Source organism: Cataglyphis hispanica, chromosome 19 (assembly GCF_021464435.1).
Source record: "Cataglyphis hispanica isolate Lineage 1 chromosome 19, ULB_Chis1_1.0, whole genome shotgun sequence".
Taxonomy (NCBI): domain Eukaryota; kingdom Metazoa; phylum Arthropoda; class Insecta; order Hymenoptera; family Formicidae; genus Cataglyphis; species Cataglyphis hispanica.
The window spans coordinates 4,957,402-4,984,431 of record NC_065972.1 but is presented as its reverse complement, the minus strand read 5'-3'; the positions used below and the strand labels follow the sequence as shown (position 1 = coordinate 4,984,431).

Sequence of the window (27,030 nt, the reverse complement as noted above, 5' to 3'; positions counted from 1 at the left end):
ATACTAAAGTACATGGACAGAAGCACGCGCGCGTGCGCGCACACACACACACGGAGAGGAGGATGCAAGAGAGGCTTTCGGTCCCCACCCCACCCCCCACCCCCTGGTAGGTAAGGTGGGCTCCGCTCGCTTATACAACTTATAAAATGCTACAATGTCTGATCGGGCCCGTGTCCGATCGGACGGGTGTCCGATCGGGCCTGTGTTCAATCAGGTCGGTGTCCAATTTACAACCATATGTGTCCGATTGGGCCTGTGTTCGATCGGAAAATTTTGTCGTCCGATCCGTAATGTGCGCAAACGGGATGATCGTTGCGCCTAGCCTAGGCTCGCCGGCGTTCAATTTCTCTGTCAACGTCTTCGGGAGGGAGAGTTGACAGTAACGGATTACGTAACATATTTTCTTCGTTATTTGTTTCGAAGATGCTACTATTGTATAGCACGGGAGAGTAATTTTTCTGAACGGTAACTCGGACGGGTGTACGATCTACACCAAATCCGTTTACTTCTACGTTCTTATTATTGTTAGGAAGAAGTGTGTTTCCTATTATTTGATTATTTTCTAGTTCGCGAGATTCTAATTCGGGTGAGCCCGCGCCTAAATAGTTTAAATTTCTCCGTACGTTATCGCGAATATCGCCGGTCGCTCCTTCAATTACTTGTACGGGTGTTGCAAGGCCGAATCTATTTGCTAGTCGCGCTGGTACGCTTAAAAATTGTGATCGATGGAACGTAACCCTTTTCGGTTGTGCCAATATTCACGCTAAATTATTTTACAATTTTTTGTAACTTATAGTAAAATGATGATTCGCATTCTCCTCGCTTACTCATAGCTTCTGCACGATGAGCGGTTGGATCGCTCGGCAGTATTCGTTGCTGTAAATCAGCGACAAAGAATTTTACGTTGTACGGGCGGCGTCCTTGGTCCTCTGCGATCGGCTAGCTGCTTGGCGTTGCGTTCTTCTCTCTGCACACTGTAACTTCTTGTCACGGTTCTTTTTCCAGATCTCTCAGGCACTGATGATTGTTCGGCTCGCACTTGGTGCTAATTTGCTTACTTTGACAATTCTTTAGCTGGACCAATCTCACCGCTGCCACCAATTTTGTTGTACCTCTCCGGGTACAACAGAAATTTGGGACTGATCCAAGGGTTCGGAGAAACTCAAGACAGAGATTCCGTAAAAAAAGATGTATTTGAACAATTTACTTGTTATTACAGATCGGCTGGATAATGCTTCCGTGACGTATAATTTTGGCGCTTTGCGGAATCTCACACTTACTTTGTGTATACGCGTCACTACTTTTTCGAATTACGGCCCCAAGGTATTCGATGTTTCTCTTTTTATGGTTCGAAAATAAGTGATCTTTTGGTATAAGGTCGCGGTGTCTTAATTTAATTGCAACAAAATGCATGTCTTGCATTTAATCACGATTTTGAAAGCGCGCACAATCAGCTTATAAAATGCTGATTTTGCGCTGTGCTCTTTTGACTTTTTTAGGTTGTTAATACGATATGGAATTTCGAGTTACGACAATAAAAATGACTAATTAAACTAATCTAATAATCTTATTGATCATACTACGTTGTCTTACTAAAAGACTACTGGATCCCATTTGGATTCCAAATGCCCGAAGAATCATCGATAATTGGGAGAGAGATTGCACTGCTCTTGCAGTCTGTCTGTCTCTCTCTCTCTCTCTCTCTTTCTGCGATTTTTTTAGCTAAAATAACAGATTCTGCAAAACGAGACATTATAGTCTAGCTAAGGTCCTATCCAAAATTTTATCTGAAAGGGGCCCTTTCCACATTTAATGTTGTGTAGCATTTTATGGTATATTTAGCGTTATCTACCTCCGCTCCACAATGAGCGCAGAAGCTGCAGATTCTGAATAGATAACTATCAAAACATCCATGACCCATTATTATTGTGAGTTAGATAAGTCATGGAGCCAAGTGAAGAAAAATCATACACATCTAGCCAATCGCTAGAAAAAAATAGATTTAAATGCAAAATTATAAGAAAAATAAAAAATCTAATATTTAATTTATTTCGATATTCATAAAAAAGAATTTTATGTTGAAAATGTTTTGCTTCTGATTTCACCATATAAGTATAGAAAAAGAAAAAAAGTCTTAATGGAATTATTTGTAAAGTATATATTAAATTTCAGATTTGTAGGTAATCGTTTCGTGGTGGCGTTCTTGATAACCATTGATAAGTCCTGCGATATAACTGATAATTTTGAGTTGTCCCTTTGCATCGTAAAAACCATATCGGCCCTTGACGCTTCCATCTTGAAGACGCTCCTCCATTTTGAATTGCCGATTTTTTCTACAATAAATTATATTAATTTTTTTAGTAACTGTTTTTTATTTATAAAATTTTTAATTCACAAGCATTTTACTGATTCTTTGTGTATACAATAATAAATAACTAATAATATGATGATAAATTATATACAGAATGTCCGATAATAATCGTATCACCTCTTGTATACAAAATGAATTAAATCGAATAGAAAAATGCCCTATCGTCTTGCGATTTTTACAATAATTAATGAGAAATTAATTTTAAAAATAAACCAGCTAAGCCGTGCAAGTATATAGAAGTGAGAAAAGACAGTCCACTATTACATGGTTAGTAGGCATACATGCTTGATTATTATCCCAATGCGAGAACTTTATAACAAGTGAAATGAAAAAAATGAGGAAGCGTGTGGGATTAGATATGTAAAAAACGAGCAATTTATGGAAGAATTGTAAGTAACGGAGAAAGGGGATGAATAAGTGAAGGAAAAAAAAGAGAGAAAAAATAATGATTAATAATTAAGATGGAAAAAGTATTGGATAAGAATTAAGTAAGAATTATAGGATAAAATAAAGGAAGAAGCTAAGCAAACAAGAAGTGATAGGCGCAAAATAGTAGACAGTTACATAGGCAAGAGAGACAGGAAGAAAGTAGAATAAGAGTACTTACAAGGGATGTTTCACAACTATTCGGAACGGATTTAGTTCTCCTTGAAATATGTTGTTAAACACAAAAGTCTAAGAGAAACGTATTTTTTAGGGATCGTCCCGTTTGCGCACATTACGGATCGGACACGACAAAATTTTCCGATCGGACACAGGTTTGATCGGACATCGGTCCGATCGAACACAGGCCCGATCGGACACCGGCCCGATCGGACACAGACTCGATCGGACACAGGCTCGATTGAACACAGATGCTATAGCAAAGTACATGCATGGACAGGAAGCACGCGCACGTTAGAATAGATGATGCAGAATAGGTGTGCGTTGAACCTTGCTTTGCGTGGAAAATGGAAAAACCCAAAGCTTTGTTCCTGAAAATGTAAACAGATATTTTTTCCACGTCTGCTCTACACAAATACAATGTAAACAAACTTTATTTTTCCTTATTTTGTAACAGAAAATACATTAAAACTGTGAAATTTTTAAATCGTATATCTCTGAAATAAGAAGAGAGCGCTACAAAATTCAAAGTGTTACTTAGGAATGTACCTTCTATAATATATGTAAAAATGAAAACGGTCCTTGAAGTGTAATTTAATCCAAACATTTACCTATTTTTATTTCAAATCAAACTTTAACATTAAATATTTGAAAAACTGTAAAAGACCGCCGATTAAGTTATAAAAGTTGCTCAGGATTATGTACTTGATAACATATGTCAAGATCAAGGTCATCGGCGAGATGTCCGTTAATGTAAATAATTATCCATTTTAAGAAAATTCTAATACGAAAATATCGACGTTACAGTTTTTAAATTGAAAAAGTTTAAAGATCACGAATAGAACTAGAATTTCGCGCGCTCAGGGATAGTAAAATGGCTAATGGTAAAGATGCTGCCATGAACCGAATGGCTTTGACAAAAGTAAAAAATTATTGTAAAAATATTCAAGATTTTCTTTAAGAATTTATTGCTGTTTATCTGTAATGAATCATAAGAACAATTTAAGTCTCCTGAGTAGTGGCGGCGGCCATGTTGAAATGATGACGTCAGAAGCGAGAAATGATACATTGAGAATTCTTGCGTGCCATTTCTAAATAAAAGCATATTTTAACAAAATAAGACTACACATCGTTTTAGTACACTTGTGAAATTATCCGAAAACTAAGCTTTTCTTTTGACAGTTAATAAATAGCCGTAAAATGAGTGTCAAAGTAAACCTAGTTATACGGGAAAACGTGTGGTTTGACAACTGTCCAAAGAAGTGGAAAATGTCCCTTCTACATAATACTTTCCTCGCTAAACTTAGTTTTCAGACAATTTTATAGGTTTCACAAGTACATTACACATCATAGCACTAGCATAGAGCGAATAATTATAAAATGGCACGCAAAAATAATTTAGGTTGTCAAATGTCATTTTTCACACCTCATAGTTCATCGATTTGCTACGTGAGGCGCTGCATAAGAATGTCTAACATGTGAGTAATTTGTGGGTAACATGTAACATCACAATACTTACTAACACAAACGCAGCTACTTCATCGCATGTATGTATAACCTAAGTTCATGTATGGAGGTTCATCAACGAACAGAGCGATCACGAAATCGCTCGCACATGTTCGGCTGTCGAATTTTTCTATTCGCTTACAATATATGCATTTCTGCGCAATATAATAGAATAAATGCAAATAGTAGAATATATATAATTAAAATAAAAATATTTATATTACATACAAGAAAATAAATAAAATTTAACTTTTATTTTTTTATATTAGAGAAATAACTTAATAATAAAATAAGAAAATAAAATTTAACAATAATTGTATTTTTATATAATTATATAATAATTACGTGTTAAATAAAAAACGGGGATCATAACTTTTATTATTTATTACGCATTATTACTGACATGCTAGATTCAATAATTAATCAGCTTTTAAGGAATATACAGGATGTCTGATTAATGGGGACAAAACTCGTGTATAGATAGACCAAACTGAGTCAAAAAGTTCTTTATCATTTTTTTGTATAACGCTTAATAAAAGAATTATTATTGAATAAAGTCTAGTCAATCATCGCCGATCTTTAGCCGGGCGCACATCGGTGAGCCATGTATATTGAGCGCTCACGCATACTACCAGGTGCGCGGCTCACCAATGTTCGCCCGGCTAAAGATCAGCAATGATTGGCCAGACTTTACTCAATAATAATTCTTTTATTAAGCGTTATACAAAAAAAAATGATAAAGGACTTTTCGACTTGATTTGGTCCGCTCTATCTGCACACAAGTTTTGTCCCCATTAATCTGGGACACACTGTATAATTAATAGTACAATAAATTTGGATAAACAAAGTTTATAGCTAAATAAAAAAATTATATTAAAAAATGATACAAAAAAGATTAAAGGAGCAAATTGGATGTGCGGATGTGCGTGCATATATTTAAATTATAATACAAATCTCGAAAGTTCTTAAGACTAAAATAAAAAGTAAAAAAAGATTTCGAGAAATTCTTAAATTCTAAATATTAAATGCTTCGGTCTGGACTCTCTTCAATAAAAACAAATTGAAAGAAAGAGAAAAGATTCTTCTTAAGATTATTGTAGAAACGCATTTTAACAGTTAGCGTAAATTAAAAATAAAGATAAAAACTCATATATTAACCATCGATTGATGTGATAATATTATATGTTAATATTATTTTTGCATCTCTTCTTCATCATCGCGTAAATGAAATGGATAATTGTTTTTTTGCTGAGGTAGTGATTTTTGTCATCATAAGAGTTAGAAATTTCCATGTCACTGTCATAGTATGAGCAGTATAGCATTATAGTATTAATTCTCAAAGCGTATTTTATAACGCAAATTGAATTTAATGTCTCAATAGATATATATTACTTTTCTTTTTTCGTTTTCGCATTTAAAATTATTGAAAATGTTATGTCAGATGTGAATTTTTACAAATGATTCATGAATGGAAATCTTTATCTGAAGTCAATCTATCTACAGATCGAAAATTTGATTGTTCAAAATTGTCCTTCGATAACATATAGATGTAAATCAGTTTATATTCTGGCGAAAAAATTCTTCCATATTTGCGATCATTTTTAAGAGTTGTAAAAATTTTTCAAACTGAAACTGAACGTACTTTTTCAATAATTGCGAAAACAAGAAAAAGAAATAATATATGTCTATTGAGACATTAAATTTAATTTATGTTATAAAATACACTTTGGAAGCTGATGATAAATTTTATAATTTTTCGCACTATAGCAATGACATGTGAACTTCTAACTTTCATGACGATAGAATATGAAAAGTCATTACTTGAGTGAAAAAGCAACTTAACATTGCATTCGCACGACGATGAAGAAGAAATGCAACAACAATATTATCACAATAATATATCATATAAAATTATTACATCAATCGATGATTAATATAGTTTTTTATCTTTATTTTTTATTTACGCTGACATTTAAAATACGTTTTAACAATAATCTTAACAAGAATCTTTTCTATTTTTTTAATTTCTTATTGAAGACAGTCCAGATCAAAACATTTAATGTTAAGAATTTCTCGAAATTTGTTTATTATTTTTTTCATTCTAATCTTAAGAATTTTTGAGATTTGTATTATAATTTAAATATATGCACGTAAATCCGCAATTCGCTCCTTAAATCTTTTTGTATCAATTTTTAATAATTTTTTTATTTAGCTATAAACTACGTTTGTCTAAATTTATTGTTTTATTAATTTATATATTCTTTAGAAGCTGAATAATTATTATTTAACATGTCAGTTATATACGGGGAGTAACTAAACAAATATACATGGAGCACACCATCAAATGCAAGACAATAATCCAAATCGAAAAGTCCTGAACTATTTTTTAATCTCACAATCAATTTTCTTTTCGTTGTTATACGATGTTGAAGTTAACTAATCAGCAGATATATACAGCAGAAAGCCGTCTTGATACTTCGATATACTTTTCTTGTTTTCTGCTGTAGAGACTGAGTTATTAACTTTAATATCATATAACAACTAAAAAGAAAACTCAGATCACAAAATAGTTTAGAATTTTTCGATTTGGATTGTTGTCTTGTACCTGATGTGCTCCATGCATGTTCAATTATATCGTGTATAATGCGTATTAAATATATCTAAATAATAAAAATTATGATCCCCGTTTTTTTTTATTTAAAATTATAATTATTGTTAAATTTTATATTTTTCTTATTTTATTATTAATAAGTTATTTCTCTAACATAAAAAATGGAAGATAAATTTTATTTATTTTATTGTATATAATATATATATTTTTATTCTAATTTGTTTTATTATTTGGATTTATTGCGTGAAAATGCATATATTGTAAGCGAATAGGAAAATTTGACGACTAAACATTTGCGAGTGGCGAGCATTTTCGTGATCGCTCAGTGTCTATCTCTATTCTCTATCTCCACGCACGAATTTTGACTACACATACACGCGACGACGTAGCGTTATGTCTGTGTTAGTAACCTCCTGACCACTTCACTTATATAATAAGTCGTTGGACAGAGTTCTTATTCCTCCGCAGCATTCTTATTACTATGTCGCCACCGTCAACTCAGGGTTCCGCGGCGACTATTCAGGAGCTTTAAAATGTTTTTATTCAATAGTTAAATACACTGATATTAATATATGTTAACTGTCTTCACAATGAAATTAGTCAACATAGCTGAATATAACAGTTGATACATATATCAATATATTGGCCATCCCTGAGGGCGCGAAATTCTGATCTCATTTGTGATCTTTAAACTTTTCCCATTTGAAAACTACTGTAGTGTCGACATTTTTGTATTAGAATTTTCGTCTTAAAATGTTACACAGAATTTGTGATTAAAATATTTGTCGCCAATTTAGGGACCCTGTATATCGCAGCGCTTGCAACTCTTTGCACCACGCGACACAATTAATATTTCTAGCATCACAAATTATAAAGAATATTAAGATAATTGTTATTATTTTTAAAAAATATTTTTCCTTATTATTTCCTTATTATTACTTTTTAAGCTTATTATATCTCCTTAAAATTTTTTATTTATCTTTGTACAATATTTCTTTATAATGTCTTAAGATTATTCTTTTACAACTATTTTAATTCTTATGTCTTACTTTTTTGTAGAGTCACCTCTTATATTCTTAAGTGAGTCCTGATTGCATACATTACAGATCGGACACGACAATATTTCTCGATCGGACACAGACTCGATCAGACACAGTCCTAATCGGACACAGGCTCGATCGGACACAAGCCCAGTTGTTTTTGATATGAGAAATAAATTGAGCGTGTATCCAACTTTGGGAAATAAAAAAAAGTTTAGCATTTATAAAACAGCACTTAGCAATACATAGATTTGAGTTGAACTTGGCGTAAAAAATTGTAAACCCATGTGAAACTACGCTTCGCATAAAAAGTTGTAAACCCATGTGGAACTTCATTTTCCATTGAAAAGTATGCATAGAGGCAGTATGTTTGGCCCCCCTGCAGAGCTCCACTATCAGAAAATTAGACATAGGTATGCGTTGAATCTCGCTTTGCGTGGAAAATTGTAAACCCATGTGAAATCTCACTTCGTATGGAAAGTTGTAAAATATATTAAAACCTCATTTCGCATTAAAGTGTTTCCGTGGAAACAGTGTGTTCTGCTCCTGCCTGCAGGGGGAGTTCCACTATTCCACAGAAAACTAGACACATAGATTTGAGTTTTACCATCGGCTTGTATCCGGTCGAATCTGTGTCCAATCGGGTCTGTGTCCGATCGGGTCTGTGTCCGATCGGGTCTATGTCTGATCGAGAAATATTGTCGTGTCTGATCTGTAATGTGCGCAAACGGGACAATCCCAAAAACTAGACAGATAATAGATTTGGATTGAACCTCGCTTCGTGAAAATTTAGAAACCCATGGGTTGAATCAGATCTCATTGTATTAACATGATAGTGTTAAAATTATTATTTCATCACATTACACCCAAAATAATGAGTTTAAATAAAAAATGTATATAATCTTTTATGTAAAGTTTTTTAAGATCTTTATTTTTTATTTGAACTTTTCTCTAAAATCAATATTTTTAAAAAAATACAATAAAAATATTTGGACGGAAGGGGCGAGTGAAGAACAAACGAGATTTTTTGTCGACAAAAGTCTTTTAAAGTGCTTTATACTCAAGTCAAGGACTAGCTTTGGTTAAAATTTCAGCGCAATCGGAGGTTTATGTTATCGGAACTATAGCCGCATTTTCCTCCAAACCTATTCTTTTCAAGATATTTTAAGATCCCAATGTCTTTTCCCCATCTTGCATACCCAAGGATGTCCCATAATTCGAGGATCACTTCTTGTGTGCATATAAAGCATGTTAAACTGAATAAGAAGGGAAAGGTATTGGGGAAAAAGGGTGAAGAAGAGGGATGGTTGAGAAAATTAGAGAGATTAAGACGTGAGGGAGAGAGGGAGAGAGGAAAAATGGTTGGATTGGGAACTAGGTAAAGGATAAGATTCAAGAGAAAAAGAGAGGGGAAGGCAGAGAGAGAGAGAGAGAGAGAGAGAGAGAGAGAGAGAGAGAGAGAGAAGTTTGATGTGGGATGTGTGAATGAAGGTGTGTGAAAGGATGGAAACATGATATGAGCCGGAAACGGAGGTCCCAAATTAGGGTAAGACAAGTAGCGGTGTGTGTGTGTGAAGGTAAGAAATAGATAGAGGTTAAGTTAAAATAAATTAGAATTAAGGTAATTGTAAGCTAGAGTTAAGATAGATGTAAGTATTTAAATTGTAGAGTTTGTAACCCCAAGGGGAATCAATAAATCATATATAATAAATTAACTGAATAAGAAAGTCCTCTGCCGTTTTGCGGAGTGTTCTACATGCTCATATGTAGCTTTCGTACAGCATCCTTCCCGCCGCGTGCCTAGTATCAGTGCCAGTAGGACATCTCTTCTCGTCGCGCGCTTGTACAAAGCGCAGATTGGCCTATTTTTTTAAATTAATTTCTTATTAATTATCGTGAAAATTTGCAAAACGGTACAGGACTTTCCTATCCAGTTTAACATGCTTTATATGCACACGAAAGGTGATTTGCGAATTTGGAAACACCCTATATATATAGGAATGCTCTGCAAAGACTATGTACGAGTGTAGAGCATCCCTCTCACTTTTTCACCACGTACCTAGTATTGTGTTACAGTAAGGTGTTTCTTTTCGGCGCGCAGTTGTCCAAGACGCGGATTGGTCTAGCTTTCTAATTAATTTCTTATTAATTGTTATGAAAATTGGCCTATTTTTTCTAATTAATTTCTTATTAATTGTCGTGAAAATTGCAAAACGGTAGAGGATTTTCCTATCTAATTTAACATGCTTTGCATGTACACAAGAGATGATCCGCAAATTATGGGACACCATGTATATTTACACAATATTTATAATTTATATGTACAAAAAATATTTATATTGACTATTTGAAATATTTTTCAAAATATTTTATATTTTTGTGGTTTTAAATTTAACAGATCATTAAAATTTATCATAATCATCATAATCAATATCTTAAAAATATTTGTAAAAATATTAAGAAATATTTGCAAAATATTACTATAATATTTGTTTTTTACTTATTGTTTTTATTTATTACAAAATATTACTATATATATGTAAAATATTTAGCCAATATTTTAATAATACATCGAATAAAGTTTTTATGATTTCTTCTTTTAACGTACACAAAATATGTATAAAATATTTATATAATATTTCAAAAATATATAGTAAAAAATATTTATGAATATTTATCATAAATATTGTGTGCTGACTGGGATACACACACACACACACACACACACACACGCACACACACACGCACGCACGCACACATACGCACACGCACACACAGGGTATTCTGCAAAGATTGTGCCAACGCTCATGAGCGGGTAGAGCACAGTAAACTGAGCAGAAAAGTCCTTTACCATTTTATCCTATAACGCTCGATAAAAAAGTTATTATTGAATAAAGTCTTGCCAATCATTGCCGATCTTTAGCCGGGCGCACATCGGTGAACCGCGCTGTGACAACTGAACGCTTACTACCAGGCGCGCTGCTCACCGACGTGCGCCAAGCTAAAGATTGGCGATGATTGACCAGACTTTATTCAATAATAACTTTTTTATCGAACGTTATAGGATAAAATGATAAAGGACTTTTCTACTCAGTTTACTGTGCTCTACCCGCTCATGAGCGTTGGCACAATCTTTGCAGGACACCCTGTATATATATATATATATATATATATATATATATATATATATATATTTATTTATTTATTTATTTATTTATTTATTTATTTACCCGCTTCCTGTATCGAAACCAAATATGTACGTTCCTAATCCCCGATGATTTCTTATTTGAAAATCTATTCGACTGTCATCTGATGATTCTTCCGTTGCTCTTTTAGATATTGTATCATAATAAGTTGTTGACATATGACTTCTATCGAGCGATGTAACTTCTCTGTTCATATTATTGTCATGCATTGGCAACATGATTGCGAACGAAAAGAATTTCAGAAATAGCTGTACAATTAAAAGTATAAAAACTTTTTGTATATATGTATATTTTTATTCAAGATTTTAATGTAGTTTTTACAAAAACTGATCATTAAGAGAAAATTTTGTTATTTTATATTTATATATACGTGTACAGGGTATCCCGAAGCATTTTAGACAATACTCGTGAGCGGGGTAGAGCATAGTAAATTGAACAGAAAAGTTTTTATTATTTTGCAATCTTTGCAATAATTATTGAAATATTAATAAAAATTGGTGAATGAGCACGCTATCATGTTTCGCACGGCTATTGCGTGACTAAATATAAGAACATACGCTCGAGACGTGCCAGTGACAAGCAGCGCAATGTCGTATAATACGGCAACGAAAAGTTTGGTCTCGCGACGAGAATCGGAGTCACATAGAAGTATACCAATGGGTCATGGATATATTTTTATATCCATGGACCATTAATATACTATGTATCCCTCTCAAGCAACGAATTGAAGTGCAGTATACGCAAAACTTTTCGGTACTGTACAACTCTGCGAACTCATCGCTGGCCTATATAAAGCGTACACTCTGTCCAGCGAGAGAACAACTATGGATCGGACGAAAACTCATTCGTTTCACGCAGGTCTCCGCACAGAAAGCTCCCGAACGTGCGTATTTATAAATACCAAGTAACATGCCATCTTCTCACTTTGTCCGTCTTTGTGTAAATCGTGGTTGTTCTCTCGCTGGACGAAGTCATATATATTCCATGGTTTAGCCACGCAATAGCCGCGCGAAACGCGTGCTCATTTGCCAATTCTTTTCAATTAATATTTCAATAATTATTGCAAAAATTATAAAATGTTCAAGGACTTTTCTATATAGTTTACTGTGCTCTATTCGCTCATTCAAACGTTAACACAATCTTTATCGGACACCCTGTATATAACAATGACAGAAGTGAAAAAATGAACCGCAAAGAAGGCAAAATTATGCTACATAATAGATCTCACTGTCTCTCGCTCTATTTTCTTTAAAAAGACATATATTAAATTGATACTTGAATGTATCGAGCAATATGTATATACAGAATGTCTCATAATAACCATATCACCTCTTGTGTGCAAATAGAACAAATAAAGCCGAAAAAAAAAGTTTTATACCATTTTGCGATTTTCGCAATAAATTTTAAGAAATTAATTAAAAATGATCGACCAATTCGAGTAAAAGCGCGGCGAGAAAGAACGGCTCAGAGACAACCTAAAAGTTTGTGGTCGCTAGGTGTGTGAAGTTTTGGGAAGAACTCTGCAAATGACAACGTTACATACAAGCGATACACGTAACGAATTCTCGCATCTTAGCAATCACACATAAATGAATTTTTACTATGCGCTTATATGTATACTCACGCAAATTGGTCGATTTTTTTAAATTAATTTCTCAACAATTATTACAAAAATCGTAAAATAATAAATGTTTTTTCTTCTCAGTTTCACTTGTTCTGCACTTCACCTGCATACGAAAAGTGATACAGTTATTATGGAACACCCTGTATAAACATATCGAGAAATACGTACATATTTCTCAATGTTTGAAACATATACATATTTCTTGATATACGAAATGTATACATTTCTCGATACATTTGAGTATCAATTTAATATGCCTATTTAAGGAAAATGGACTCAGCGAAATCTACTATATATACCATAATTTCATCACTTTCACTTCTTTGCGTTCCATTGTTTTGCTTGATCTCCTTGTATATACATACACATACATCCGCACGCATCTGTATGTATATATATATATATATATATATACAGAGTGAAGCACTTAAAACTATTCAAATATATATTAACATATATTTGATCTTGTTTCTGAGTTATAGCAAATTTTTTATTTGAAGAAACTCCATTTGCTTACCTTTACAAGAAATATTCAATAACTTTGCATCCAAATAAACATTTTTCTGTAAACATTTCAACATTAATCTATTGTCTTCATCTACACAGAATGCCCACTAACAATATTAAAATACTTTGTCAGCGAATTAAACAAGGTTTTCAGCAAATCTGAGAAAGATTTAAATCTGGAAGATTTAAAAGAATAGAAATTAATGTTAGAACAAGTAACAAAATGTTAAAACATTTATATAGGCATATATTTAGATGCAAAGTGATTATCTTAAACTTCTTATAAAAGTAAATAAATCCAGGATATTTAAAAATTTACTATAACTTAGAAACAAGAAAATGGAGAACATATGTTTATATAATTTTCTTTACACATACACATCTATACATATACATGTGTGTGTGTGTGTGTGTGTGTGTGTGTATACCAGATTTTTATAAAAAAAATATATAATTATTTCTCTTTTACAAAAATGATTTTTTTTTAAATATACTTACAGTGATAAAAGGTCTTTAAAAAAGATACTTACGAAGCATTTGATGTACATTATATCGTTTACACACGCGGACAATTCTTAGAGAACTGATCGCTCGACGCGTTTAAACTCTCGTGTGATGTACTCTACAAAGCTCTCACTTTCCCCATGATTGGATTCTGTTTTTTTTGTATCAATTCAATAGTTTTCTTTTACAAAGGACTTATTCCATCGTAACAATGATCACGGAAATCTGATCAGTAATTATAAAAATTGCATAAAAAGAGCAATCGAGCGTGTCTCCGTCCGAAATGAAACAATATTTTTGTTCACTACAATTAATCTGTCTATTTATGTTACCAATGATATAAGTTAACTGGTGCTAGTAATACTATATATATAAGCATTTTTGTTAAAAAATAAAGAATTTTATTTAGGAGAATAGAGTCTACTATAAAATGGTTAAAGATTTTTATTGCTCTATGCAGCGTTTGCTTGTTTTTGTTGAACCCAACGATCGTAAATTATTGTAATCACGAAATGATCGTAAGTTATTATAATCACGAAAAAGAAATATTAAACAAAATCGAAGAAATATAAAACAAGATGAAAATTGTGCAAATTAGAAACTTGCATTGCATTGCTTTCTCATCATTTTATTTTGCTCAGAAAACTTAAGCTTTTTAATGCTAATGGGTTTTTCAATTTTGGCTTTCTCATAGAGAAAGATATCTCAAAATTTGCGAAAACAGCGCATAGAGATATATTTCTTAAAAAAATTCAAAATTTTATAAAAAGATGAAATAGAGTATCATTAAAAGATGGTTGGTTTGAATTTAATAAGGATCGTAAAAGAAATTATTTTTTATAAAATTTTAAATTTTTTGGAAAATATATCTGTACACGCTCTAACTTTTGCAAATTTTAAGATATCGGGTTAAATTTTTTTTCAGAAACCGAATATTATTAAAAGATGATTGATATTGAATTTAGTGAGAATCGATGAAAGGTTTTTCGTTGTAACAGCTGAGCGCTCACGCACACTACCAGGCATGCGGCTCACAGACGTGCGCCTGGCTAAAGATCAGCGATGATTGTCCAGACTTTATTCAATAATAATTCTTTTATTAAGCGTTATACAAAAAAATGATAGAGGATTTTTCGATTCAGTTTAGTCCGCTCTATCTGTACACAAATATTGTCCCAAATGATCTGAGATACCCTTATATATAAGTTGGATTAATACAATATACACTGTGTATTATACTTCAATTTGTCAGCAGTTTTTAAAATATATATAAGCTATTTTTTATTTGAATACTTTTCTATACCTATATACATAAATATATATTAATATATTTATTAATATATATTTTTATATAAAATATACAGGGTATCCGGCATTAATCGCATCACTCGTCGTGTCCAGATAGAGCAAGTAAAACTGACAAAAATACTGTATCATTTTTTTCTATAACGCTTAATAAGAAAGTTATTATTGAGTGAAGTCTGGCTATCGCCGATCTTTATCTGCGCGCCTGATAGTATGCAAGAGCACTCAGTTGTTACGGCCGTAAAGTCGACTCAAATTATACGGCACGAATCGTAACGTATCGGTAACGGCACGGACAAGCACCGGCACGACAAAATATTGAACAATGCATTTTAAATAAGACTACACTAATCGGCACCGACCTGAACGTTCCGTCAACGAGACGTTCCGACACTAGCCGACATTCTGGCAAAGAATATTTTGACGGTGCATGTCGGTACGTATTGATGCTTATCTGTCAATGTGAATCAATAAACAGCAAAAAACGGATGCAGTAGAAGATGGACCAGGAAAAGTTAATTAAAAATATTAAGTTCTGTGAACTTTTATATGTAATGAACCATTCAAAATACAATGATACTGTATTTAAACAGAATGTTTAAAAAGAAAAATTATTATATTATTATATTAGAAATTTAGTTATATAAAAATTGAATAAATTATTAATATTTAATTATTAAATAAAAAATAAATAAATTAAATTAAATTAATAAGTTTTAATTAATTAAATCAAATAAATTAAATTTTACTATTAAATAATTATTTTTTAATAATTATTTAATTATTAATATTTATTATTTATTATTATTGACATTTAATTAAATTATTATATTATTCTATTATTATATTAGAAATTATTATATTATTTTACGTTGAAATGTCAACCGTAAACTGTCAGACGATTGTCGACGCAGTCTGAACACACACTAATTTGTCGATTGCATATCGTTGCCGATACGTTACGATCCGTGTCGTATAGGCTGAATCGATCTTAACATTACGAGTTGCAGGCTTGATTGCGATTGAAATTACGGTTGATAGTTGCGGATTGACCAATCAGAGCAAAGTAGCTTGACGGCTGATTGGTTAATCTGCAATCGCCAACCATAATCCCAACCGAGCCTGTAGTGTAATACGGCTTTTACAGTGGCGCACCACTACCAGGCGCGCAGCTCACTGATATGCGTTCAGCTAAAAATCGACGATGACTGGCCAAACTTTACTCAATAATAACTTCTTCATTAAGCGTTGTACAAAAAAATCGTACAGGTCTTTTCTCCTCAATTTTATCAGTTCTATCTGCACACGACGGGTGATGCGATTCACGCCGGACACTCTGTATATATATATATATATATATATATATATATATATATTTATTTATTTATTTATTTATATATTTGTTTATCCGCTTCCTGTATACTTCTATGTACTTCCTTTACCTCAGGAAACGAATCATTGACGCGCAGAATACGCTAAACTTTTCGCTACTGTGCAACATTGCGAAGTTCGCCGCTGGCATGCTTAGAACATATACTCCACTCAACGAAAGAACAACTAATCAGACGAAAACTCGTTTCGCGCAGGTCTAGAAAGCACCCGAACGTGCCGTATTTGCATATACGGTACCGAGTAGCACGCCACATTCTCCTCACTTTGTCCGCCTATACGTAAACGTGGTTGTTCTTTCACTGGACATGCAGAGTATATGTCCCATGGTTTAGCAGACGATAGCCATGCAAAACATGTGCTCATTTGCCAATACTTTTAATTAATATTTCAATAATTATTGCAAAAATTATAAAATAGTAAAGGATTTTTCTATTCAGTTTACTGTGCTCTATCCGCTCTTGAACATTAGCACAATCTTTATCGAACACCTTATACATAACAATGAATTGCAAAGAAGTAAAAAAAATGAAGTTATGCTACATAGTAGATCTTGCTGATTCTTGTTTCATTTTTTTTTAAAGGCATATTAAATTGATACTCCAATGTATTGAGAAATATAGATATGTATAGGGTATCCTATAATAACTATGTCACCTTTCATGTACAGATAAAGCAGATAAAATCGAGAAGAAAAGTCCTATACCATTTTGCGATTTTTGTAATAGATATTAAGAAATTAATTAAAAAAGATCGACCAATTCGAATGAGTATAAGCGCACGGCGAAGAAAGAACCATCCAGAAACAACTTCAAAAGTTTGCAGTCGCTAGGCGCGCGACGAAGTTTTGGGAGGAGCACTCTGCAAATGACAACAATTACCTATGAGCGATACATAACGATGAATTTTCGCATCCTAGCAATCACACATTAATAGGGTTTTACTACGCACTTATACAGAGTGTCCCATAATTTGCGGATCTTTTGTGTGCATATAAAGCATGTTAAACTGAATAGGAAAGTTCTCTACAGTTTTGTGATTTTCACGATAATTAATAAGAAATTAATTTAAAAATTAGGCCAATCGACGTTTGCGAAGGCTATGTACGAGCATGTAGAATACTCCTCTCATCACTTCACCGCGCGCCTAGTATCACATTACAGTAGGACGTCTCTTCTCGTCGCGCGCTTGTACAAGGTGCGGATTGGCCTATCTTTTTCTTATCCAGTTTAACATGCTTTATATGCACACGAGAAGTGATCCGCGAATTATAGGACACCTGTATAGTCATGTGAATTGGTCGATCTTTTTCATATTTAATTTCTCAATAATTATTACAAAAATTATAAAATGATAAAGGACTTTTTTTCTCGGTTTCACTTGCTTTACCTGCATACGAGAGTTGATACGAGATCTTATGAGACACCCTGTATAAGAAAATATCGATAAATATGTATATATTTCACGTATATACGAAACATAACATTTCTTGATATATAAAGTATTTCTCGATACATTTGAATATCAATTTAATATGCCTATTTAAAGAAAATGAATTCAGAAATCTACTATATGTAGCATTGATCACTTTTACTTTTTTGTGATCCATTATTTTGCTTGATGTTTTGTGTGTACATATATACATACGCATGCACGCGTATCTCTGTATGTATATATACAGAGTAAAGCACTTAAAACTATTTAAATATATATTAATATATATCCGATTTAATCTTGTTTTTGAGTTGTAGCAAGTTTCTTATTTGAAAAAAACTCCATTTGCTTATATTCATAAGAAATGTTCGAATTGATCACTTTCCATCCAAATGAACATTTTTCTGTAAACATTCAATATTAATCTATTGTCTTCATCTACACAGAATGTCCAACAACAATATTGAAATACTTTGTCAGCGAATTGAACAAGGTTTTCAGTAATCTGAGAAACATCTGGAAGATTTAAAAGAATAGATAGATAAATTAATGGTAGAACAAGTAAAATGTTAAAACATTTGTATAGGCATATGTTCAGAAAAGTGATTATCTTAAACACTTCTTATAAAAGTAAATAAATACAGGATACTTAGAAATTTACTATAACTTGGAAACAAGATCAAATAGGGAACATATGTTTATATAATAAAATATAATATTTATGTAATAAAATTTATATAATATTTATATAATAAAATCTAAATTTTTTTATACATATACAATTATACATGGTGTGTGTGTGTGTGTGTGTGTGTGTGTGTGCGCGCGCGCGCGCGTGTGTGCGTGTGTGTGTGTGTGTGTGCGTGGTGCGTGTGTGTGTGTGTGTGCGTGTGTGCGTGTGTGCGTGCGCGTGCGTGCGTGCGTGCGTGTACACACACACACACACACATATATATATATATATTTTTTTCTTTTTATAAAATCTAGTATATATATATATATATATATATATATATATATATATATATATATACTAGATTTTTATAAAAAGAAAATATACATTTAAATTATTTTTCGTTTACAAAAATGGGTTTTTTTAAATATATTTTTTTTTAATATATTTACAATGATAAAAGTTCTGCATAAAAATGATATAGGGAAAGATGTTAATATGCCGCTCTTCTCCCTCCATTTGTTTTTAGACTATAAATCAGTAAAAAATTTATTTTATTTAAGTAAAAAATTTATTATTATTAATTATTTGAATAATTTAAACATACTGTTACAAACTTTCTATTGTTGTCAAGATTTTGTATTTAAAAAGAAATAAAATTCTACAATTATGATAAAAAAAAATCTTATTTGAAGCACTTTAAAAATATTAATTATAAAAAATGTGTGGATAACGGCCCCCCAGGAGCGTATTTAATTTATGTATAAAAACTAAAGAAAAAATTGAAATAAAAGAACACTTAGCGACAAAAATCGCATCTTTCAATCATTTTTTGCATCAGCACATTCATTATGTGCCCATATATCACAACTTAGGCATCGTAAATCTCGCCTTTTCGGTCGTTAAAGAACTATACTTTATAATAAATTGATAAGCCATTCGTCTAACATTCATACATTTTAAGCCATGGTAACTGTGTTCCATAAACAACAAATATTCAACTAATTTTTCTTTTAAAAATAGTGGTAACACAGGTTTTTCACCCAATGATTTTTGTACAACTAAATTTGATGGAAATTCAGAAGGACAAGCCTTCTTAATGTCTTTCGTGGGATAGAAAATATCTTGCAATTGCCTTTTTAAACCCTTATCTTATTGCGTAATGCTTTCACAGCCTTTTTTATTTGCTCTGTATTCTATGCTTTTTACTTTCTTTGTGACTTTGGTAAAATGTTTAAAGCATCTTTAAAATGAAAAGAGTTAATAATACAAAATTGAAATTTAAAACAACTTTTTAAAAATAAAAAAGATTATTACAATTTCTGCATTTAATATGATTCCCAAGGTCCATAATACCTGCAGTTACAGAAGGCCATTTTAAAACATTAGCATATTTCTAACAATATATTGAGAAAAAAAAACAAAAGTGAAAAGATGTATTTAGCATTACAAATCGAAGTACACTACTTACTGCTTTTATTTATCATAAAAGATTCAGTTTTAACTCTGTTAAAAAAGAAACAAAAAACAACAGAAACAGGTTAACAAAAAATTTCATTTCTCATTGTGCACTTAAAGATTTTATAACACAAGTTAACAGTGTGCAGTAGCGTCTATTTATTACATAAAGTGTTCCATGATTAGTAATCTTTTTAATATATAGCCGGCATGACACGTATAGTTACATGACACTTAACTAATATATGAAATACGCTGGGACGCCAATTATCTGCAGGGGCCATATTACCACCTTTTCCTCTACTTACGAGGCATTTGATATACATTATTTACACACGCGGACAATTCTTAGAGATACTGATCGCTCGAATACATTCAAAATTTGTGTGATGTATTCTACAAAGCTCTCACTTTCCCCATGATTGGATTCTGTTTTTTGTATCAATTCAATAGTTTTCTTTTACAAAGGATTTACTCCATCATAACAATGATCACGGAAATCCGATCAGTAATTATAAAAATTGCATAAAAAGAGCAGTCGAGCGTGTCTCCGTCCGGAAACATGGAACAATATTTTGTTTCGCTCAATTATTCATCCGTCAACTTATCCTACCGGTGATATAAGTTAATTGGTGATATAGTGATACTATATATATAAGCATTTTCGTAGTTAAAAAATAAAGAATTTTATTTAGAAGGATAGAGTCTAGTACGAAATGGTTAAAATAATTTTTATTGTTCTGTGCAGCATTTGCTTCTTTTTGTTGAGACCAACGATCGTAAGTTATTGCACGAAAAAGAGATATCACAATATAAAATAAGATGAAAATTGTGCAAATTAGAAACTTGTATATTGCTTTCGCATCACTTTATTTCGCTCATAAAGTTTAAGATCCTTAATGGTAGTGGGTTTTTCAATTTTTGGCTTCCTTATAGAGGGAGATATCTCAAAATTTGCGAAAGTTACAACGTGTATACGGATGTATTTCTTAAAAAATTTAAAATTTTATAAAAAAATGAAACCTTTTATCAATTTTCATCAAATTCAATACCAACTATCATTTAATGATACTTTATTTATTTTAAAAAATTTAGCCCAATATCTCAAAAATTGAGGAAGATAGAGGTTGTATAATGTACTTTCCGTACATGCATACATACATACATACATACATACGGACATTTTTAAAAAATTTAATTTTTCGACGTTTTGGAATATTCTAAACATATTAGCATAGAAAAGTGAAAAAAAAATTTGTGATAAAAACTAAACTTTCTCTATAAAAAAGTAAAATCTATTGCAACATAAAATATCTACGAGTTTACATACTGTCAGTAAGGAACGTTTTTTTATTTCTAGCTCAGAGATGAAATATCTAATAAGCTTTATGCTCATATTGTTCATATACACATATGTTGATATATTAAAGCATTTTCTGTATATTTTTATATATTTATTTATTTATTCGAGGCTATCACACACATGCATGAGTCGTTTAATGAAAATTTGATCATTTTTAAAAATACATAATTTGCACTGAAAAAAGCAATGCATAAAAATGGTACATCTCTCAGCCAAAAACGCCTTTTTTGAAAGCATAAAGAAATTTGTATATTAATATATCAAATATGAAAAACAAGGCAATTATAATGAAAATTTAATATATTTTTGTAAGATTTGCTATAATAAATTTTAAAAATATAATTATAATTGATAATTAACTCTTATAAGAATCTATGATATTTATTGCATTTAAGGTATAATATACTGCTCATCAAAGAATGTATATGTATGTATTGCGCGCACGTGACTAATAACATTGTTTAATAAAAAAAAAACATAAGAATATGATTAGTCATGTTCGTATAACTTTTTTGGACAGCGAATAGGATTTTAAATTGCTTCATTACAATTTTGAAAAATTTTATGTTGCAAAAGTGTTCAAACTTTCAGCTCTTAAAAGGAATTTTTCGTGTCAGCTATGGTTAATAAAATATTTATGATTAAATATGGAATCTATTGCGGAAATTTGCGAATTAAATCATTGAAGATCTACTCCAAATATCTTTAAATTATATTTATTTACATCAGTAGAAGGTTTTTTAAATTACTGTATACAAATACGATATTAAAATTAACAAATTTAAAATTGCAAATCTAAAATTATAAATCTGAATGTTAAAATTAAAAAAAAATTTTTGCAGAAATTTATATGTATACATATAAAAACTTTGTATGTATACATATAAAGAAGTCTACAAAGTTTGTCTCCATTTTCTATATTTTGGAAATGGCTCAAAAATATAAAAAACCGCGAAATACATGTTCGATCATTTTGAGAGGCTACTCTTTTAAGGTGAGGGAAGTTGTCTCCCCAAGAGGGTGCCCCAGGAAAATAACTCAAAAATTTAAAATAAGATCCCCCATATTGTAGTATATTGTTTGAAAAAACAAAAAAAAAGTTTTGGCAGAAACCAAAGGTTGACACATTAGGAAATTATTTAGGGTTATTTCAAAGTTTGAAAAAATCAATTTCTAAAAAATTGTTATTCCTATTTAGAAAATTCTAAAAAACGTTCAAAGTGTAAAAACTAGTTTAAAAAAAAAAAAAAAAAAATTGGGCCTCATCTTGAATTTAATAGCTTTTTGTGTATTATTTTTAAAAAACTAAGGTCAAATTTGAATTTTTTTATGGAAAGAACTTAAAAAGACGAACATTTTCACACCTCGAATGTTTAAAATTTTCGAAATGAAAGTAACAATTTTTTGAAGATTGAGTTTTTCGATCTTTGATTCTAAATAACTCCAGAACGGGTCTTCTTCCAATTTGCGCCAAAATTTTTTTTATGACCTTTCAAATGATATACTGCAATATGGGGGTTTCCATTTGAAATTTTTGAGTTACACGGTTGCTCTTGGACATCCCCTTTGGGAGATAACTCTTCCAAATCCCCTGGATGTTTTGCATGTACAATAGTAGCAAAAAAACTGTCAAAATTAAAAAAATAACATATTTCTTACATTTATACTGTTTAAAAAATCAAAAAAATAAATCCGGATTATGAAAAAAATTAAAATACCACAAAATAATATAGATTTTGACTCGAAAAGAAAATAGTTGTAATTAATATTTTTTCTAATTTATAGCAAAAACTTTTGTTTGTGAATATCCCCTGAAATCAATTGCAAGAAACAATAAAAAACGATTTGCAGAAAGAGAAAGAGACAGAAAATATTTTTCTACAATTTAAAATCCTCATAACTTTTGATTGCTTCAGCGAAGTCAGACTCAGGATTTCTTAACAAGTTTCTGAACATATGTAAGAACATTCTGTGCAATTTTAGTTAAATTCCTAATATTTTTAGGTAAACATCCTTAAAAGAATAGCCTCTCGAAATGATCGAACATGTATTTTGCGATTTTTATTTTGAGCTATTTCTGAAATATATGGGTTAGGGACAGACTTTATAGACATTCTATATATATATACAAAAATTTAGATATACAGGCTGTCCCAAAAATTTTGACACACCCGAAGTATGAAGATAGATTCAGCCAAACTGAGTCGAAAAGTCCTGTACCATTTTCCTCTATAACGCTTCAAAAAGACGTTATTATTGAGTATAAAGTCTGGCCAATCATCGCCGATCTTTAATCAAGCGCATGTTGCTGAACCACGCGCTTGATAATGTGCGTGAGCGTTTACAGCGGCGCACCAGTACCAGGCGAGCGGCTCACTGATGTGTATCCGGCTAAAAATCGGCGCTGATTAGTCAGACTACTCAATAATAACTTCTTTCTGAAACGTTATAAAGGAAAATGGTACAGGACTTTTAGACTCAGTTTGGCCCAATCTACCTTCACACTTCGGGTGTGTCAAAATTTTTGGGACACCCTGTATATTCTAATTTTGACATCGGATGTTTGTGTTCAGCGATTTAAAAAACTCTTAAATTAAATAAATTTAAATAACCAAAATCTATTTGATGAAGTGTCAATAATCTAATTCACAATTTTGCCATTATATATTTATAATTAATGTTGCAAAAAGGGTTATTTTTTATGTTATATTACTACAGAATATGACAGATTAAAAAAATTTTGTTGCAATTAAAATTAAGTATGTTGTTAGAACTTTCAATCCTGAGAAATAATTCTAAGCTTTTTATGTCGGCTATGGTTAATAAGATATTTATGGTGAATAATGGAATATATATTTTAAAAATGTAACATGACAAAACAATTCCGGAATTCTATTCAGCGGTTGAAAAACTATAAAGAATGATTAATCTTGTTCTTGTATTCGAGAAACATTACTTTTTGTTGAACTATGTAATTATTTTAAGCTCACAAATTCTATTCTTGCAGTCGTTAAAATGTAGAACAGGTGTCCAACAGACAGATCCATTCCGAAAGATCGTGCAAGTTTGCAAGAAACGATCCATGGGTGATAATAATTATAACCTCGAGTCCTCGTCGAATGAAGATGACGATAATGATGATTTTTCGGATATAAATACATTTGACACAAAGTTCTTCTTAAGCGGTGGCAACAAATTTTATAACGTACAATCTTGGGACGACTCAAATAGCAATCGGTAATTGAACTTAATCATGACCAAGAATAATTTTAATATGATTAAATAATAAATAATAATGATAATAATATAATTAATAATAAAAATAAATCATCATTTAGATACTTTTTCATTATATTGATCTATAATTCGTTTTAAAAGATATAATATAATATGATATCTTGCAGTGACCAAGATATCATCATTATTTGATTTTTCCAAATACAAAAATAATCACTCAAGTGTTAAAATCAAATGACTAAAGAGCAATCATATATAATTATTTATAGAATTTATTAGAACTTATATAAGAATTTTATTTCTATATACATATTTCAGGAAAATAATATACATATACAGGGTCCGGTAATTTTTGACACAACCGAAATGTGAAGGTTGATTGGGTCAAATTGAAAAGAAAAGTGTACCATTTTCCTCTAAAAAACTTTATAAAGGAGTTATTATTGAATAAAATCTGGCTAATCAACGCCGACCTTTAGCCGGACGCACGTGAGCCGCGCGCCTGGTTCTCGCACACTATCAGGCACGCGGCTCACTGATGTACGTCCGGCTAAAAATCGATGATTGACCAAATTTTACTCAATAATTCTTTTATTAAGTGTTGTGCAAAAAAATAGTAAAGGACTTTTCTATTCAGTTTACTGTACTCTATCGGCTCACGAGCGTTGGCACAATCTTTGCAGGACACCCTGTATATATAAAATCTTTTTTATATTAAAATATCTAAACTAGAAATGAAAACATTTCTGACATTTTCTGTACTAATGACTTTATGACATCATTATACCGTTGAAAACATGGTTGAAAACGTACGATGGAATAATATATAAAAAAATATATCCTATATTAATATCAATAAAATTATTAATGTAATATATGTACTAAGGAATCGATGGAATGATCAGAGAAATGGTAATAGTCAACGCTATTCCTTTAATTATACAAACGGAAACAGTAGAAATGCACGTTCCCCTAATCGTAGTAGCAACAGAGAAAAGCTTCTCTCTGGTAACAATAATAATCACAATTTTGATTACTCCGATGCAGTTACCAGATCAAGTTATAATCAAATGTATAATACCAATTCTGAAAATAACAAGGAGCGAGAACAAGCCGTAAGATATTCATTAATTTACAATTGTATTTTATCGTCATATTATATTATACACGATATAATATATATTATATATTATATATATAATGCGTGTGTGTGTGTGTGTATTATATAATTTATATATTAATTATAATAATATATATAATAAAATATATATTATAATAATATTATAATAATAAAATATATAAATATTATATAATATTAATTATATGAATTATATTTTGTATAGTGCCTTATCCAATGTTTCTTCAATGAATTAAATATAGTAAGTATATAAAATGTTACAGAGAAATAACAGCAATTGAAGTGTACATTGTTTTTTAATCACAGTTTTTTTTTACAGGTGGATCAAAGGGGATTTCCCAATCAAGACTCAATTATTCAGCTTATGACACATAATTTACGTAATTCGGAGTTGCAAGACTTTATAGTTGAAGCCATTGTAGAATGTTTTCATTATTTGGGTTTTGATATGAAGCAAGACAAGTGTTATTATTCACAAAATCTTCTAACTTGCCTGAACGAAAAAGGAAAGGAAGTATGTTTGTACAATTCATAGATTTATTTAAACTTGATGAATGCACACAACAAAATCAAGATCACAAAATAAATTTAAAAATAAATATAAGACTATAATTTTAAAAATCAATAGTCTCTCTAGTTATTATAAAGCTTATTATAAGTTATTATAAATAAAAAAAAACTATAAATATTTGATTTTTTAAAGAATTGTATATATAAGAATAAATTTCAAGAATTCAAAAAAATCCTAATATTCTTCAAAATTAACATTAAAATTAATAAAATTGTTTGTTTTTCAGAGATGCGAGGATTGGCATAATTATTAATATTGTACAAGTATTTTAATAGTCAATTAGCTAATAAACTCTAAATAAAAGGACAAGAAGTAGAGGAAATTAATTATTCTTATAAAAATGTGATTTAAGGAAAAATACTACAATTATTATGAGAAACACTATAGGACATATAATGATTGTAAAAAGATATATAATAAATTAATATATTATTAATATGTTCTCATTAATATTATAACATGTATATATACCATATATATTGGATTCTTA

At 30.9% G+C, this 27,030-nt stretch overlaps 2 protein-coding genes across 4 annotated transcripts; one reads left to right on the top strand and one right to left on the bottom strand.

Moving 5' to 3' along the window:
* Positions 1-678: 678 nt before the first annotated feature.
* Positions 679-14,134, bottom strand: LOC126856673 (uncharacterized). Its single transcript, XM_050605405.1, has 3 exons — positions 13,999-14,134; positions 11,362-11,585; positions 679-2,333 (listed from the first exon to the last, which is right to left on the bottom strand). The coding sequence occupies exons 1-3, from the start codon at positions 14,014-14,016 to the stop codon at positions 2,162-2,164; spliced, it is 414 nt and encodes a 137-aa protein (XP_050461362.1). The 5' UTR covers positions 14,017-14,134; the 3' UTR covers positions 679-2,161.
* Positions 11,912-26,976, top strand: LOC126856664 (general odorant-binding protein 71). Of its 3 annotated transcripts, none has more exons than XM_050605389.1 (6): positions 11,912-12,090; positions 24,602-24,831; positions 25,718-25,946; positions 26,175-26,210; positions 26,289-26,483; positions 26,767-26,976. In XM_050605389.1, the coding sequence occupies exons 1-6, from the start codon at positions 12,001-12,003 to the stop codon at positions 26,791-26,793; spliced, it is 807 nt and encodes a 268-aa protein (XP_050461346.1). In that variant the 5' UTR covers positions 11,912-12,000; the 3' UTR covers positions 26,794-26,976. The 3 variants fall into 3 exon arrangements, with proteins under 3 accessions (XP_050461346.1, XP_050461347.1, XP_050461348.1); XM_050605390.1 differs by lacking the exon at positions 11,912-12,090 and adding an exon at positions 20,928-21,010; XM_050605391.1 differs by lacking the exon at positions 11,912-12,090 and adding an exon at positions 23,962-24,055.
* Positions 26,977-27,030: the final 54 nt, after the last annotated feature.

Coding starts and splice junctions, on each gene's coding strand:
- LOC126856673 (XM_050605405.1), bottom strand. Junction 2,334..11,361: donor GGTTTCGATACAGGAAGCGG/GTAAATAAATAA, acceptor AATTTATTGTAG/AAAAAATCGGCAATTCAAAA.
- LOC126856664 (XM_050605389.1), top strand. CDS start 12,001: ATGGATATATTTTTATATCCATGGACCATTAATATACTATGTATCCCT. Junction 12,091..24,601: donor AGTATACGCAAAACTTTTCG/GTACTGTACAAC, acceptor CTATTCTTGCAG/TCGTTAAAATGTAGAACAGG. Junction 26,484..26,766: donor TGAACGAAAAAGGAAAGGAA/GTATGTTTGTAC, acceptor TTTGTTTTTCAG/AGATGCGAGGATTGGCATAA.